The 19,008-nt window shown below is 41.0% G+C and overlaps 1 protein-coding gene across 2 annotated transcripts in view; it reads right to left on the reverse strand.

Moving 5' to 3' along the window:
* The window catches only part of GALNT18 (polypeptide N-acetylgalactosaminyltransferase 18), a 213,998-nt gene extending 201,727 nt beyond the window's left edge, over window positions 1–12,271 (reverse strand). For both annotated transcript variants that reach the window (XM_064715707.1, XM_064715709.1), the window contains exons 1-2: window positions 12,134–12,271; window positions 11,726–11,991 (exon numbers count right to left, since the gene is read on the reverse strand). In XM_064715707.1, the coding sequence (XP_064571777.1) occupies window positions 11,726–11,960 (235 nt within the window). In that variant the 5' untranslated portion in view covers window positions 11,961–11,991; window positions 12,134–12,271. The remainder of the gene's footprint in view (window positions 1–11,725; window positions 11,992–12,133) is intronic.
* Between the last annotated feature and the right edge of the window lie 6,737 nt (window positions 12,272–19,008).

Here is a 19,008-nt window from a genome sequence, read left to right on the forward strand (position 1 = left end):
CACGGCCACATGGGACAGGGTTTGTAATTACACTTTTGCACCACATCTCCTCGTACCTCTCTGCTTTTTTGCCAGACAACATCTCTCTCCCCATAGCGTGAAGACAATACTGGTATTTCACCAGGTATTGCAACCTTTTGCCTGCCTTTGTTTTCCTCTTCATCTCAGAACACAAACAGAAACAGTCCTTGAAGTATATTTAGACTAAACTTTTTTTTAAATGTTAATTTTCAGGAATGTTGCCAATTCACTTTTAGCAGATGGTTTGCTATTTAATGTCTCTAGGCAGGCAGAAAAGCTTTAATCAATAGAATCAAAAGAAATGTTGAGAAATTACAAGCAATTTTACAAAATCAAAGGCATTTCCTACATATTGTCAAGCAGACAAAAATATATTGACAAGTTGTTACTGCAAGGAGCTGAGGAATGCTTCCCACATTACAACACTGAATTTCCTTTAACATGTTCTCCAATCTCCAGGTTTCCTCATAACAAGGTATTTTACCTTGTCATAAATTTAGAAATTCTCCAAGAGCAGCTTAATTAAGAAAAACCGCATCCAGGGCTGAGCAATTAAAAACCTACCCTCAACAGCTGGCAGTGCCCACATACAAAGCTTTACCTCTGCTTACTTCTTTGAACAAGAAATCAGTGGTGTGGTTCCCATTTCCCTGGGTGTGGGATCTCAGCACCTCAGGACTGAGGTGCCGAGCCACCGAGACCACCCTTGGGGGCTCGGGAGTCCTGGAATGTTGCCAGAAGTGTCTGGTGGCTGGACTTTGATCCTACACAGGAGACAACACCTGTATGAGGACAGGAGGATTTCACTGGGGTGAATGGTGAAGGGATTAGTTAATTAGAGGGTGAGACACAGGGTTTAGGATTTCTGTACAGGGGGGTTTAGAGAAGTAAGATGGAGGAATTGGGGCGTGTCCTGTCCTTCTTCTTCTCCTCCATCTTCTTTGGTGATGGTGGCACTTTGGGATTGGTCATTACTGAAAGTGCACCGGACAATAAGAATAAAAAGGATTGGGGAAAAATGATAAATATTGTACATGTAACCATGGGTATAAAGATAGGTGACTGTCCGGAGGGCACACAGTGTGCTCATGGCTGGCTGCTGAGCAGAGCTCTGTCGGGCCGAAAGAAAATCTTTTAGATAAACAATTAATAAACATAAAAACCGAAAGAAGAACTGAAGCCTCTTCTCGTCCTTCGATATGCGGGCTGCCCCAAGGCCACTCCGGGCCCTTCCAGGCCCTTCAAACAGCCGAAAACCGGACACCTGGGGGCCAGTATTCCACCTGCACCTGCAGTCAGCCAGGAAAAGAGGCAAAACAGGCAGGGATCGGCCCAGCCACCAGCTATCACTGAGAGCTGCCTGGAAACCTGATTCCAACACTCTTCAGGCAACACTTCCATCCTCTGCTCTGCCAGGCTGCACTGCCTGCTCCTGCTGCTGCCACACTCAGAGATTCTGCCAACACACTCCCATGTGCTCTAACCAAGCTCTTGCTTTTGTGAAAAATGCCTATTTTATGATTGGCTTTTGGCAAATATTAAAATGAATATTATATGTGTTATGTTAGAAAGTGATGCTGTATTAATTTTCTTAAGTAGGGTGTTAAATATAGTTTTAGGTTATACCATAATGTTAAAATAGAAACTATGCAGGATACTTTTTTTTCAAGAAAGGACTCACACCTGATAACAGCCACAGGACACCTGAATCTTTTAGAGAAAGAGAATTTATTGCTCCATTATCAGAACAAACAAACTTCTTCCTGCCTCGGTCAGCCATGAAGATGCCATCAGGATTCAGAGGAAGAAGCTGACACTGCCCAGACAGAATCCTGTGTTTGAATGGAATTTATGCATCATGGATGAGGTGTATGAATAAGCAACAGGTTATTGCTTTTAAGGGTTAATCCTCTGTTATTGTGGGTCCTTTTTTGGACTTATTTTGCCCAGAAAAGGTACCCAGACCGTCCGTAACTCTTTGTTTCTATTGTCTCATATTGCCCTAATCCTTATTGTCCAAAATTATTATTACTCTAATTATATTGCTATTTTTATGACCATTTTATTATTATTAAACTTTTAAAATGTTAAAAACAAGTGATGGGCGTTTTTCACACTTTGGTGCTTGCATTACCATTCACAAACTCTTTCATGTAAGCCCCTGTCAGGCAATAGTGGAGCCCCTTCCTACCTCCCAGACAAGACATATGGATCCTTAGCTCAACCATATTTTCAGAGAGAGATATGATATAGAAAATATTTTAGATATTTAACATTTCCATATTCATGTACATGCAAAATTTTGTATTTAAATCAGTATTTAAATGAGAGTAATAGAATGAGCACTGTGAAGGTGCTTTAAACAAATTTTATATCTTTTTATGTAAGAAAGACATAAGCTGTGCTGAAAACTCATGTGTGTTGATAGAATTGCACTTATAGAAGTGTAACAATGAACCAATGAGATTTAAATATTTCCATATCAAAAGCATTCCTGTTACAATGGGAGCAAGTGGGAATGATATGTATCCAAATATGTCTTGTGTTGTCATCTTGTTGCAGCTTTCTCCAGTGTTGCTGCTTTCAGTGCCTAAATTCCCAAGTGATCTTGGCACTGTGTACAAGTTTACACATCCCTTTGGAACTTGTGTTTGGGTTTTCCTACTGCTGGCTTGTTTGGTTTATGTGTAACAGTTTTGCATTCATTTTAAACTTGTACAGCTTTACGGCCACGTGAAAACATTACCTGAAATACCTCATTCTGTTACATCTCAGTTTAATGATGTCATAAATCCTTTATGGCTGACATCATGTTGTAAACTCACAGAGTTCCAACTCTGAAAAAGCAGGATCAAAACAACAATGCACAATTATAATATTTAAGACCAACAGCATCACAATTTTGGTTCCAGGCCCAGTATTTTGCTTGTAATAGTCTGGCTGCACGCAAAAAAAAATTCTTACTTCATTAAAGGTGCTACACATGTTTTATAAGATCCATACAAGCTAAAGCAAATAGATTTAAGTCTTTAATTTTTGAAGATTTGGGGTTAATTAACAAGAAAATATTTTTAGCAATCTACTGGATGTGAAATTGGTTTTGAGAGTGGCAGGAAAGCAAAAGGCTTTCAGAAGAGAATCAAAAATGGTGCATCACTTCTTTCCACTCCATGGAAACTCACTAGCACTAGTTTCACCAGTTTCAATAAAACCAGTGCAGAATCCAGAGTTTCTACTCAATAACTGCAATTTCATATCAACTAAGAAAGGATAAAACATTCAGGTATTCTTGTGCAGCCTGTAGCTTTTGCTGTACTTTTCTGCCCCTTCACCCTCCTTGTCCTTCAAACTGTTAAATGTGAACACATCTAATCAGAAATTCCACAGAAATTACAGCATACTACTCCCACACCCTTCACTTGAGCAACTTAAAATATTCCTGTTAGCACAAGCAGAAGAGGGAAAGGCTGGCATAACATGATCATTCCATATACAGCTGGTAAAATTACAAATACCTCAGAGAAAGACAAATACAGAGAACAAAGTTATTTTAAAAATGGTTCTGTGCTCAGTTCTGCAAGCCCTTTTTATTCTGTGCACAGAGAAATCCCAGAAGATGTTTTCTCCAACCTTAATTTCAATGCAATGATAATCCTGTAATGGATGAGTACAGACTCACTGAGTCTGCAGTGCTTGAAAAGTTTATCTGACAAGTTTTACTTTTACCTCCAGCATGCCAAATCTTCTTGCAAAGCCTCTGGCAAGTCATGACTTGATGCAAAAAGAAAAGCTTCAAAGCAATTTGAATCCACCATGAAAGCAGGGACAGGTAATTCTCTGCATTAGTTGGATGATTCATGAAAGAGATCTTTAGCTAGATTCAGATTACATATGAGCAAGTAACACAGTCTAAAAATCTTCATTATCTCCCTAAAATGAAGGCTGGAATGATCATTTATCTCTGAAGGAAAAAGCCCACAGAAATACTTTTTTTTTCTTATACTCTTCAGACAGCTGCTTATAGAAATCCTATTTTCTCAGAGATCACCTCTGACAGCTCTAATAAAAGGAAAATTCAAACATACACGTTTAAAATATGGGCTTTGATTTAGGAGATGGGAAATGCCAAAACCAAAACTGCAACAGGATTTCCACACCCTACTGACATTACTAACACCAGGTCACTGAGCTCCTGAATTTTTAGCATAAAAGCAGAGATTTAGGCAGCTCTGCGGTATTTAAGATGGGCTAATTAAAATCTGCATGTTGGGAGAGTTACCTGAGCTCATACTTCAGGGTTCATGTCAGCCTCAAATTTGTGTCTCTGGCAGATGTGGCTACTGCAGCACACCTCAGCATCTCCTGGGGGGAAGAAGGAACCTTGTGTCTGATTCTTCTGAGCAGCTCCAGCAGCCAAATCTGCCACCAACAGTCTGTAAAAGTGGGGCCAAAGCAGTTCTCTCTATCCCCCTCCTCTGCCCTGCTCCTGCAGGCCTCATCCATAGGGGTGAAGGCTCCAAGTCAGGGCTTCCACTACACATTCACATGTGTAGTGATCACTGATTCACACTGATCACAGGACAGCTGGGATTCCTTTCAGCTGCCACAGCCCTGTTGTCATAGAAATAATACATTTTAAAAAATCTCATGCTTTTACAACACAGCTGAAGTAGCGAATATAGCAAGAGTCCCTCTCAGACTTCAGAAGACACATTGGCATTTTAAAGACCAAGCACTTCAAGGCAGCAGCTTGGACCTTCCACCTTCATATTCTAAAACAGAAATCAGAATATTCTCATATTCTGATTAACATTTTGTTAATTTTCAAAGCACTGGAGAACTGTAATAACAACCATCAGGTTTGCAGCTCCTAAACATCTCTGCCATTCCTTCAGAAAACTGAGGGTATCATGTTAAAAACAGAAGTACAAAACAGCAGTTGACCAGAGAAAAACTGTGTAGAAAACAGAAACAAAACGTTGTTTCACATAGAATACATCTGCACTGCACAACTATAGAATAGATTTAGATATATACAGGTATATAGATTTAGGTATATAGCACCAGGAAGTCAAAGCATTAAGATTCATGTACCTGAGAATTTCAGTGTCTATGCAGAGTATCTGTCCACACTAATCCAGTAACTTGTTAGTGCGCTGTTTATCATGTTCCTAAAAGGAAAGAGCCCAGAAGTTTCTAAAGAGGCTATAGATAGCACTGCAAGGCCAAGGGCAGCACAGAAAACTGCCTCTGGAGATAGTTAAATGGAAAATAATACAGCAGACCAATAAAAAGGGATTTGCCTCAGAGGAATGAAGTTAGTTTTCACAATATGAAGTTAGTTGTCACTTTTGCACTAGTCAGAAATTAAACTTCAATTATTTTGTTAATTGTGGACCAGTAAATCCCCTCACTGCTCTGGACTTGGGGACAATCCCAAGACACCAGAGAGCCCAGTCTCCAATCTCCAGGCCAGTTGTGGCTGACAACATAATCTTATGGCTGCAGGCAAAGAGAACAGCCATTAACCAGCTCCAGAGGATTCATGTCCCATTGTGTCCCTTTCCACATTCCATACTGTATTAATAGCTGAGAATCAAGGTCCTGGGCTGTTCCTAAGACAAACAAGGATCCCCCATTACCCTCAGGAGGCAGCTAAGCCATCTTCAAACTGCCACTGCTGTCTCAACATTTGAGCCCAATGTTTGCTTTTTAAAATCACCATAGATTTTCTTTATACATCATGTCTCTAACAGTCAAATAGATAACATCAGCTTACCCCAACACTCCCCACACTTATGCACACTTTCACAGGGTGACATTGATGACAAGACCTTTCTGTTGAAGGCAGAATTAAAGTAAACTGCTTCTGTGTATTGTCACAGGCAATGGAGCAACGTTGGGTGGAGACTGGCAAAAACTGCCTCATGTGATGCCAGAAAGAGTGAGAGTCCAGCACCAAGCTCATCTCACACATTACGCACAATTCCCAGCAGCTGTGCATAGATCTTGCTTTATGTTTCTTTTCAGATGTATTTACCTCTATTCTGGTCATACAGATAAAAATCACTCATTAGTATTGAAGTGGGCACCACAAGCTGGCAGGAAAACCCTCAGCTGGAACCCCTGCACAGCTGCAGGCTGCTCGTGCCAACCTGAGCAACACAGCCCAAAGTGACACCAGAGTGGCACAAATGAAGCACCGGGTGCAGCACCTGGAGCAGAACAGCTCTCTCCATCCCTGCTCAGCCCATCCATCCTCTGCTCAAACACTGCACTGAAAACCCCCCTCCTTCCACAAAGGCTGGGCCACTATGCAGAGATAACAAATGTCAACAAAAACGATATTTTTCAGAGAAAAATGCAAACTTTTCTAGCTTAGCAATGAGGGAATTTGTGGAGGTCATGGAAGTCATCGCTCCGCTCCTGATTAATTTTTTTACCCTTCTGTTGAAGACTTCTTTCATGTGAACTACAGAAATTGTCAGGACTGAAGGAAAAGGAATCCAGATCAATTCCCTTCCCAACTACAAAGCTATCATTCACCAAATAAAACTTTCCTTACTTCTATCAAAAGAAACAATCTCAAATCTGCCATGCCATTCCCATTGTATAAACCTCAAGAAACAGAGCAACCCAGATGACAATCAGAAAAATGGAAAACAAGTTTGAAAAAAGAAACCTCATTCTGAAGAAAACAGAATAATTCAATATCCACCAATGAAATCCAGTTACCTTAATAAGGCCAAACTAGCACTCCTCAGTTTTGCCCATTGCATCCTAACCCCAGTGACATAAATCCTCAGTGGAAGAACTGGCAAGAATGCAATTAGGAGGGAGCTGAAGATATTCAAAGAGCAAAAAAGTTAATTTAATAACAGTAATAACACACAATCAAGGTGTAGTCAACAGAATCAATATTAAGTCTTCAGTAGATTGTCCTTGAAATACCTACACCTCCAGTGTTGCTTGAAAATTTACAGCAAATTAAGTCTTCCAACTGAAATAACTATATTAAGGTTTCTTTGGTGTGCTCATCCCTAAGCATAGAAGAACATGAAAGTTAAATCCCAATTAATCTGCACTGACATGCAGCCATCTAGGAAGACTTGAGAAGTCACAGTCTAAAGAGGAAAAATAATGGGATTAATCCTGTCTCTCTTACATATGCAAGTAGCTGCTTCCATTGCTATTAACTGCATTGGGACAGCAGATCTCTGTGCTTGTTCAGAGACAGGGAATTCAGAGCCCTCTGCAGTGGAGCAAGAGCTGAGCGTTCCCAGGGCTCCTGCCTGCTGCTCATTTGTTTCTCAGAAGAATAAATATGTTGCAACATATAGTGATAAACATGCCTAATTGCTTTTGAGCATGAGGGAAATAAGCTGAGGGGATTTAGCCATTAATTATTCCCAAAAGGGAAGTACCTCAGAAGTAAGAGACATGGTGGAGTGGCCATTTGAATCCTGGTGAGCTGGCTTTATGGAACCCAGCTAGAGTTAGTTAGCCAGGCTGCAAAAGACAGAAGACATCCTACTTTGTGTTTGAGATCAAGAAATAAAGGGTAGATAAGAAATGTGACATTTACTTACTCAAATTTTCCCAGGCTAAAATTAAGAATGTGGATTGACCTAGTCCCCAATCTCAAAATATGCAGCTTCTGAGACCAAATCATTTCATCCTAACACCTGACACAGGGACAGAATGAATCCCACAGTGGAGACATCTCCCTCGCCCAGCTGACCACAGACAGTGATCAGATATCCAGCTGTGGGATAGCTAATATTAGCTCAAGTAAATCCACACAGCAAATCATTCTAAGCAGCAGAATGAAAGACAATGTAAACAGCTCTTTTCTCACAAATTTCCCCAAGTCCATACAGAGCCTGATATGCCACTGATAAGAACAGACACAGCAGCTTGCAAGGATGGAGGACCAAAGTCCTGCTGGGACACAGACATCTTAGTCAACATCCATCAACCTTAAAAATTCAGCTAGTCCAGAAATGAACTGTGTGTTACAGGTTCAATTTAGATCTAGCCTCTGTCTTTACTGTTTAGTAAATCTGCTTAGTCCAAGGGCTTGGGAGGAAGAATGGGTGAGGGCAAGGAAGCAAGTTCATGTCATAAACCTCACAGTCTATAACCTTTTAAGATAATTACACAACAAAAACATCATCTGATTAAAACTAGGAAGGCTGAAAAATACTAAAATGACATTGAGTAATAAGACAGGATGATGTGCAGTGGTGTTTTGAGTGATAGGGGTTTAATCATAGCTTAGTTTTTCAAGGAAAATTAAACTATGAACTATGATGGCCTAAAGTGAGGCTGTAGAAAATGACACAATTCTCCCCTCTGGATGTTGTTTTTCACTTTGTCACTGATACAAACTATCAGATTAAGAGCAGCTTGCCCACTCCCCTGATCTTCCAACTGTACATATGATTTAGGATGAGTTTTTGGTGTCAGAGTCAATGCATGATGCATTATTAAGATGAAGGATATGTTGTGATCTGTCTGAAGCACTCTTGTATTGATTTTAATAACCTGAGAGTGTCTGGGGTTTCTTGAGCCACTTTGGTGTTTGTGAACTCAACAGAACACAGTTTTTCTACCCCATTTAACACTTGTTAACCTCAGCCCTCTAAGGTATACTTTCTGGGAATAGAGCTCAGTGCTACTCGCAGTCCATGTGCCACAGACCTCTGTCAGGCTTGCAAAGGGCTGCATTTTGCATCAAGCTACCCATCTGGTCCTTTACTCAGTTTCTTTCACACACATAAACACAACTAATCTCCACAAAACACCATCCTGTCTGCAGCCTCCAAAGGAGGTGGGAACTAGAAGTTTCCCTCAGTGGGCTGCCTGCTAGCATGGAGCATATGCCTCCTGCTGAAGAGAATCTCCTTGGGACTGGTTGTGGAGCACTCAGATGTGATCAACACCACAATCTCACCACACATTGCCACAGAAAATCCTGCAGGTTGCCATCACTGCCAAAAGGTAAAGTCACTTGGCCAAAACCATCTTGTGTGCTGAGTCTGGCCACAAGCCAGGAGCTCAGGATTCCCAGGGTTCAGGCAGCTCAAGTTTCAGCATCCAGCTTTAGCTCCACAAGCTTCTTTCTGTGCCCTGGGATTTCCCTGTCCATACCACTCCTTCCGAACACCAGGCAAACCAGCTTTGATTCCCTCCAAACCTCTCTTGTCTGGAAATCTCTTTTCAGTCTGATACTTTTCTTGCCGTGAAAATGTCTTTTTAAAATACATACTTTAAAAGGGTTTTTTATGAAGGCATATCCTATTTCTTCTCATTTCCAGGACACTTGATAGAATATTACAAGATTGCAATTTATATGCTAAAGGAATTCCCAGATGGCATCTAATCAAACAATCAGAAAGCAAATTAAAATGAAATATTAGTGTAACCCCGTGTGTAAAATGCAGCAGCTATAGCTCTCTGGCATTTGCAGGATATCCTATGGAATGTAATTCTATTACCTGTGCTAACTTCATGCCTGTTGGGCATTGCAGAACATCTGAGCTACTGAGACCTCTGTCTGACACAAAAAAGAAGTGGTCCAAGGAAAAGTTTAATAGCAAACTACAGATAACCCTTATAACCATGTCTAGAACCATTACAGCAGCTGGTTTACTCCATTTCTGGCAACAACTCTCAAACATGTCATTTCTTAAAGCTGGCCTTCAAGTTCAAATCAAACCCAGTCAAGCTTGGGATATTTATTTCAATAACTTCAGTGAGTTTTGCACCATGACCCAGAATTCACAGTATCTCACAGTTCTGAACAAAATCTGATTAAAGTAAGACCCTATTCTGCAGTATCTGCCACAGGAATTCCTGTGAGTACCCCAGTTATAATTATTTGGCAAATAAAAGTACAGGAAACACACTCTGAGCTAAGGATCTGTGATTTTTATTTCATTCATTTATCTTAAACACTAAGTAGTTTCAATAAGGCATGAGAAGCTTGTAAAGCTTTTATTTTAATACCCTAATATTTTAGTACTTATCACCAAACTGTTAACTCAGTTAATTTAGAAAGACCCTCTTCAACTTTAAAAGAAGCATTATTTGAGGGAAAAAAAAAAATCTCGTTTGGCTTATGGATAATGACCAAAAACAAAAGCTTATGCTCTAATCCATGCTATACCCTCCCCTGATTTAAGTGAACCTTTTCTCTACTACTCTAAGAACTGGTGATCAAAGGCACCAATATGGTTAATTTCCTTGAAAACAGTCAGTTTCCTTGAAAATAAACAAGGCTATTTGAGTTTCACACCAACAAACATGAAGCAGTCCAGCCTCATAAGGGAAGTCAATTAACTTTGCCTACCTCGTTCTTAGCCAGAGCCTTTTGGAAAATCCCTGCCTTCATATGTGCTTCCACAGTGCACTCCACTGGCACACAGACAAGAATACATTTGCTTTTAAAAATCCATTTCAGGAATCAAGACAAACTTAAGGACTGTATGATAGAACTTAAAACTTGAAGAAGCTGCTATAACCCATTCTCCAGAGAAAAAAGGGGAAAAAATTATAAAAGCAGCATTTACTTTGAACAAGATGAGAAGACTATCTGAGATACGAGTGCATATACAGAATGAATGATGATAAGCCATATTTAGAAAGATATTAACACAAGTCAAAGCAAAGTAGCTGGGCTTTAATAGCACTACAAAGTTAAGTGCATTGACAAGCAGGGAAGCCCAGCACACCTGGGGCTACCCAGCCCGCTCGCTCCATTTGCTTCATATTCCCACAAGACCAGTTGGTCAAAGCTGCTTGGAAGTGAGCAAGGGTTTTTGCACCTTCATCACATGGTCTACTCTTCTTCTTCAGGTTTAGGAGAGACTAGAACTGGGGTTTGAGTGTTTGGTGGAGGTTATACAGAAGTGGAGAAAGATGGTTCATCTAGATTTTGTACAGGTTCTCACCTATCCCCAAGCCTCATCACCAACCAATTCACTTGGCAGGCTGAGAGAGAGACGGTGTGATGCCATGCAGATGATGAAAGTATAAAGGAAGACACTAAAGATCCCCCAGTAAAGCATAAGTCATGTAAAATCCCAAACTCATAGGAAATAATCATATTCTCTCCCAGTGCCTCCCCACGTCAACCCTCCTCCCAGGGCACCCATTACAAGGCAATCAAATTAAAAGGCATTATTACATAAAGAGAGATCGCCCCAGTTATAACCCCAAGAGGCTCCCGGCACCACAGCGGCACTAAGGGAAAACCTTCATAACCCCAAGGAACACAGAGACTCAGCACGGATTAGCAGAGCCGGGCTTAAAGGGGGAGGAGAACAAGAATTCCACTAGCAGCAAACCATTTTGAAAAATAACAAATAGAAATTAAAAATAAAAATATTTTAAAATAAATAAACAGCAGGACGAGAAGCGGCTCTTGGCTCCGAGCCCCCCGGCGGAGCCCTGTTCGGGGATGGCAAGGCAGGAGCTGAGGGCGGCTCCAGGCCGAGCCCCGCGGGCGGGGGCGGCTCCCGCAGGGCCCCCGGCTCCGGGAGGGCTCCGGGAGGCTCCTCCGGCCATCCCGCACGCTCCGGGCTGGCCACGGCTCCGCCGATCGCGACAGACACGACAGACACACACACACACACGGCGGGAGGGGATGGAGCCGCACACGGCGGGCGGAGAGGGCGAGCAAGCGGGGGTGAGGTGGTACCTTGGATGTGCTGCTTGATGACATTTTCCAAATGGTCCAGCCTTTCTATAATCCTTAAAGTGTCCCCTTTGTCTTCCTCTAACTTTTTTTCTGAGATCGGCTCCTGCACTTTCACATAAACACTGGCAATGTAGTTGGTGACCCAGCCCACGTACAGCAGGCAGACGATGTTAGTCATTCCACTCAAAATCACGCAAGTGGACACTAAAGTTTTGGTTTTCCTGGTGCACACCATCCTGAGATCCCTCCATATAGCTCCAGAAATCCTGTGATCCAGAAAACAAAAATAAGCTGCGACGAATAAAAATCCTTTTCCCCCTTTCCCCGAAACGGAGACCACTCCGAAGTCAGTAAATTTCCATGCAAAAAGTTCTCCGATCCACAGAATAAAAAATACTTGTCGCCTACCTAGGAGGAGCGGTGGGGGCAGGGAGGGCTGAGAATTAGAATCCCGGCTTTGAGCACATGAAAATCGCGGAAAGTTTGCGATGGCAGCGCCGAGAGCAGACAGCGAGGCGTGCCCGCCGCCCGGCTGCCCGCTGCCCTCAGGCACCGCCCCCGGCCCCGGGCATCACGGACGCGGCCAGCCCAGCGCCCGAGCCTGGCAAACTTTGTTCCCAGCGCCGCCGCTTCCCATCGCCACCGGCCGCGGCGGAGCCCGGGCGCCGGGAGAGCCTGCCGGGGAGCGGGGCTGGCCCGGGACTGACAGCGCCCGGCTCCAATGGCAGCGGCGCTGCGCGGGGCCGCGGGGCGGGGATGCGGCGGGGCCCACCTGCTCCTCGCTCCGCACCGAGCGGCGCCGCGGCCGGCACGCCGCCTCCCTCCTTCTCTCCCTGCCTCCCTCCCTCCCTGCCGTGCCCGGGGCTGGCTGCACAGGATCCCCAGCCTGGAGCAGCAGAGGCGGCAGCCGCCGGTGCCGTTCGCTGCGAGAGCAGCGCTGCCGCCGCTCGCACCCAGAGGCGTCCATTTGCCTGAGCGGTGAAAACGGAGACGTGCCTTGGGCTCCCAGCGACCCCCCAGCACTGCGATGTGTTCGGCTTTGAGCCTCTCGGCGGGCCCGCTCCCCGCCGAGGTTGGGCTGGCAATGCCGAATGGTTGCGCGCATCCGCACCGGCAGCCCCGTATCCGTCCGTTCATCGCCTCCCCCAGCTCCGGAGGGACACGCTCTAGCCGAGAACATCCAGAATTAGCTTCAGTATCAGGGGCAGAATCAGTAACTCACAATTTAGTTCTGCTTTCCTCTTTTCACCTCATATTTTACATTATTTTTGAAAGCACATTAAAAAGCCAAATTCCTCTCAATATGAAATCTCACGCATTTGAGAGAAGGCACATGATTAATCTTTTCCATTCCTATTAAATAGGGACTTTTGTTCTATATGAGATCATTTTCTTTTGATAGTTTCAAGACAGAAATATAACCAGCATATCCAGTATTAGAAACAATGAAGCACGTGTTAATTAACATTCTAAAATTATTTTAAATGCTTATCCAATGAAAGCAAGAATATCAAATGTTGCGGATTGACTGCGCTGTGAAGTCACGCTCCAGAACTGATTGTGCCACCAGGGTTTGCCAGTGTGCAGAAAGCCCAGCAAGGTGCCAGGACGTACTGCTCTGAAGCATAAACATGTGAGTGCCCAAACTCTTCAACAGCTCCAATGTACATTGCAACATTTTAAGGGAAATAAAAGCAGATGATTTGTCTTAGGTCTTCGGGTTGTTATTTTTAAATAAATTTCAAGCAAGACCCAGTATTCAAGAGAGAAGGCTGCCAAACTGTCCTGCCAAAAGGCAGAATGATTTCTTCCTTTCCATCAGTTGGTACTCCATAGAAACAGTAAAAATGATGAGTACTCAGACACATACAAACCAGCACCAACAGAAGCTGCAGTCAGCCCTGCCAACAAAGCTGAAAAAACAAACTGCCCTCTCAGCCTTCTGAGCCGCTCTGAAAACTAACTGAAATTTTGGCCAGTTTAAAAGTAACACTAGAAGAGCTGAGCCCAAGATAACTCCCTTGTAAATTAGAATATATAACACAAGGTATTTGAATTAGAAAACAATATTTACATTTTAAGGAATTTTTTTTTCAATAATACAGGGAAGTTTGCCGGACAAAGCAGTCAATGAGCAAGTTCAAGCTTTGTAAAAGACAAAACACTGACAGAATATATTAGAACAGTTCCACCCTCTAAGTCAGTCAATCCACTTGGTCTGCAATAAATGTTTGTCTACACTATCGTTTATTTTCCTATTTCCTGTCTTTGTGTAACACTTCAGTGTTACAGCTTTGCTTCTGGTAGCAACTGAGTGCTATGGCTGAAGCCTTTAATAATAATGTTACCTAGACTTCCTTTAATCTTTGTAAACCCTGCCTGCAGTCACAAACTACAAATTCCTCAGCAATTTAGGCAGAATCCAGGACTTAGCCTGGGACTTCGCAATTTAAAGCACAACTTACCTGAAATCAGACCAAGTAAGGGATGAGTAACAAGCATTAATAAGTCATAATTGCCATGGAAATGTATAAAAACCTAAGCACTCACTGCCTTTATAACCAAATATGAACATTAGTTTTTCTTATTAATGACTGTAAGCACATCCATAAGTGATACAAGCATTTGATAATAATAAAAATGATAAAAAAAGATAATTGATTAACCTACAGTAACTATTCATAGTTCTTTAGCCTTTTGTTCCCATCAGCTCTCTGATAATGTTTAAAATACATTTTCATTTATAAGCACATTCTCCTACTGCCAAAGCTGCACTCCTGTCTCCTAACTTGAGCCTCGATTTTACTGAAGCTACTCTTAATACTGACTTAATAGCAAAGCCTCCAGATGCTTTGATACACACCAAAAAAACAAATTCTTGCTTTCATGCCTGTGGTAATAATATTCTAAACAGGTCTCTTTAAAGGTCTTCCTTTATTGGTTTATATGAAGTTGGAAGCATCTAAGTGTATGCCATTTAGAAATTGGTTGGTTTTGTAATTTTGATTTATTGTTTAGTATTACAGTCCAGATGAGACCCCTTTGTGTGACATATTACATAAATACATAAGCAGTCCACTTCAATAATTTAATGGGAACAAAAACAGGAAAAGGAACAATAGGAGAATAGAAATGCTGCCAGCCTCACATTATAGTCAGGGAGAAAATTAGGTGGTAAAACCCTGAAATGTTTCTTTTTTGAACATTTAAATTATAGGGGAACACAAGGTCTATGAAATATTTTTGCTTAAATGAAAGTGGTATTTTCTGCTTCAGATATTTAAGCTTGAGGCAGTACAATCTACTGTGCAGGTTATTAAAATATGTGTCCTGATTTTATCCTTGTCCTGATACTGCTGTGCTATGTCATGCTATGCAAATTATAATATTATATTATAATATTATAATATTTTATTTTTATATTTTATATTTTTATTTTTTATATTTTATTGTATTTTTATTTCAACATAATTATTTCACATTTCTTAAAACAGGTATGTATTACAAGCCTTAATGCAGATTTCCCCCAACTACACTGCTGTAATAGGGCACCATTTCAATCAGTGTTGAGGAAATATTAACCTCACAATCTAGTAAATAATGCAAGATAAGTGGCAGCTGTAAAGTGACCTATAAGTAATTCAGTTAGTGTTTCTTACTTATCATTACAATTCATGGAAGTGAAATGTTTAAGAACTGCATTTTTATTGCAGCATTTTAATGCAGGTTAAAACATTTTTATGTCTAAGATGGTGCTTGAAACATCAGAACCAAAAATACTTACTAAATTTTATAAGAACAAGTTTCTTACACCTCATTAGAAATCAGTGGAAAAGCTTAACTTTTAAACTTTATTTTTATCACATTCTATTGAGATTCTTAGCTGCAATCCTATTAGTTTGTGGAGATATAATCTTCATTATTATCTAGTCTGAGGAGATTTTCTTCTATTTCTTCCCTCTCACCCATGGTTATCACATCTTTTGTTTGAAAAGGTGATAAAAAATTCCAAAGACACTCACTAAGCAACACAGCATTTTACATTGTGGAGAGAGATGACTAAATAAATTTAGGAAAGTCTGAATTACTCTGAGAAGGTAATTTTTTGGAAGCTCTGATGTCTGAGCTTGCACACACAAATCAAGACCTGTACATCTCAAGCAGAGATTACCCCTTCTGCAGATGAGATCTTTCCAACAATTCAAAATATAAAACTGGGGTTTTAGCCCTCAAAAGAGGCAGCTTTCTCTGTTTTGAAGATAAAGGTCAGGTGTTTGGTCCCCAGGGAAGTGATCTGATGATCTTTGGAATCTATTGTCCCTAGTCATTATTAACACTGATTTTAAACTGATCTGAAACTTCTATTAAACCACAAAAAGACATATGCAGGAAACGCTTAGATGCCTTTGCATTTTCTGGAGCTGGGTTTTGGAGTCAGGGATTTGGTAAGTGGATGTTGTCAGATAATTGATAGGAACTGAATGCAAAACAAAAAGAAAGGAAGAAAATTTGGAAAAAAGCTGAATGAATGAAAAGTAGGATGGAGAAAGACAAGAGAAAAACAAAAACTACTTTTCCTTGTTATGCTGGGACACATTCTCATTATCCTTATCCTCTGGCATTTTTTCTTTGTCTCTCTCTTGCCTTCTTTGGGTCATATCTGCTCTGTCCTTTTACTATTATTCCCTGTCATCTTTTCCATTCCTCATTTAAAAATCACCACATTGAAGCTCAACTAGTTTTTTTACACATTGCCCTGTGTAACATTTTTAGCAATCACCAGCTCATTTAGGTCACGCAGGACTCCTCATTTTTCACTGCTTTGCAAAGACTGCTCAGCAAAGCACCAACTACAGCAAAACTCAGCTCCACATGGCCACTGCAGCCTCCTGAGGAGGAGAGTGAATTTGTGCTGAGCAGAGACATCCAAAGGCATTCACATAACTAACATCCATGAGTCACAGAAGCACTGAGCTTGGAAAACATCTACAGGATGATTAAACTAAAAAGCAACCTCCAAGAGCTAGGAGCACATGGGTGAGTGTTGTCTTCTTCATCACCAGATTCATGGCTTAGAAGGCATTTTCCCTCTCCCTGATACAGCTGCTATAAAATTTATGTCTGTATTTTCTGTTTTCAGATGCCATTTTCCATTCTCAGTGTTTGCCAAGCTTATCTTGTCCATTTGTCTTTCCAAAATGTTTTTCTATCAAAACCATCAAAAATCACTTCATACTGTAATTGATCTCTGCTATGCTGCTGTACTAGCTAGTTTTATGTGCTGGTGTGATTTAGTTTTTTCTGGCAGCATTACACTGAACCATTTTTTGCCTCAAAACTATCAGTTAATCCATCTCAAGTGACTCGTGTGTGACCAGCAATTCACCAGCAGGAGTAAAAGATGCAACATATGGTCCTTTGTGAGTGGCATGTCTACAGTTTCTCAGAGAAGCATTATGTTCCATTCTCCTCAAAGCTGTCATATGTCTACACCCTACCCCTCCAATGACAACCTTGTCCTCAAGCAACTTTAAGTCTCTTCATTTTGGAGTGTTAAACTTTGGAAACAATTGAAACAGATTTCCAGAGATTGCAGCCCACTCACTTTCTGAATCTTTCTATATTGAGATTAAGGGAAGGGAAAAAAAAAAAAGAAAGCAGTAAATGCAGAATAATTTTTACACCTAGAAATCTTGGCTTTCTCAAACAATTCCTCAATGCTGTTTTATTTCTATCTTTAACTATAGTAATACAAAGTCAAACAAGAGCTGAGGCAGCCAAATATCCTATTTCTAAATACTGTCAGGCTCTGAATATTGAGGGACAAGAATAGTAAGAATAGCCCTCTTGCCAGGCTTTGCCTGGAAAAGCTTCAACACATTTAATGGCTTAAAGGCTGGCTGTGTCAGTGGTTGCATGTGATTGGTTACACTAGCTGTGCAAGCAATGACAAATTCACAAAGTTCTGAACCAGTACTTTCTCATATTCCAAAGAAACATGAACGTATTGTGCAGGCCTATCACAGACCCCCTTCTTAGATGGCTCTTGGCCAATGTGAGTCTCATATATGCAGCCCCTTCTCACATGACACGAACTCCATACTTCAATTATTTTCTGTAATTTTGCTGTTTCATCAGCTTGTCATTCAGGGTCATGGCTTCTCCCACCTTTTGCGGCTGGCTTTAGAAGTTATTAAGGCTATGGTGTCCTCACTATTTACACGCTTGTCTGATCACATCTACGTATGCTGAACAATGCAGATCCCAACCTCCCCTGCCCATGACTGTCTTCTCTTTGGAAACTGATGATTTCTTCCTATTCTTTGTCCTTTCTGTCTTAATCAGTTTTTAATGCATGAATGGAGCTTATCCTTAAGCATAGTGGAGAAAAAACTCCTAGGAAGGCTTTGCAGCCCAAGTCCCAATTAAATCCAGCATCAACTGTCATCATTATCCATATTCTCTGATGTCTCAAAAAAAATCTGTAAATACGTGGAAAGTGACTTCCTTCAATTGCTCATTAGGTAATTAATTTTCTAGACAGAAATTCCTTAAAAGAAGCCTAAGAATCTTCAATACTCCTTTTCCTCCCATTCCTGCAAGACGGGGTGATTATTTCTTCCAAATTCTTTCTTTTCTGAAGGCTTGGATCTTCATACTGTTTCAGAGGAATTGACACTGAAGCATTCATGAGCATTATGCCAGAGTAAAGAGAGTTAATGAAACCACTACTGAGGATTAGAAAGGTAGAACCTCAGCAGTGACTGTAAATTCAAAACAGAGATCAGAGAAAATGGAGCATAAAAGTAATTGTCCTTTTTAATTCAAATTCATGGTTAGAAAGAATTAATTACTTCTGTAGGTTGAGTTTATTGTTCAACCAGAAATTAAAAAAAAATTGTATGATTCTGCTTTATTGGTATAATGTAAGGTAGGACAGACACCACTGAAGGACAGTGCTGGTGAAATCAATTGGTTTAACTCTTCCATTTCCCAATCAACATTATCCAAATCACTTTAAAGATGAGATTTGGCCAGCTGTCCTTTAGCCAGTGGTTAGAGTAAATGCACAAAGGCCTCCATTAATGCTCTTTTGCCCAATTTACATCTAATTATGTAATTTAGCTTAAACATGAGTTTCTACAATTTGAGACTATTGGAATGATTTTCTGTATGACACTTTTCATCAGATACTGCAGCCACAGCTTAAGCAAACAAACAATTCACCTTAAAACACCTAGAGTATGTTACTAATTAATTCTTTTCCTTAAGTAGATGAAAAG

This window comes from Zonotrichia leucophrys, chromosome 5, assembly GCF_028769735.1.
Source record: "Zonotrichia leucophrys gambelii isolate GWCS_2022_RI chromosome 5, RI_Zleu_2.0, whole genome shotgun sequence".
Taxonomy (NCBI): domain Eukaryota; kingdom Metazoa; phylum Chordata; class Aves; order Passeriformes; family Passerellidae; genus Zonotrichia; species Zonotrichia leucophrys.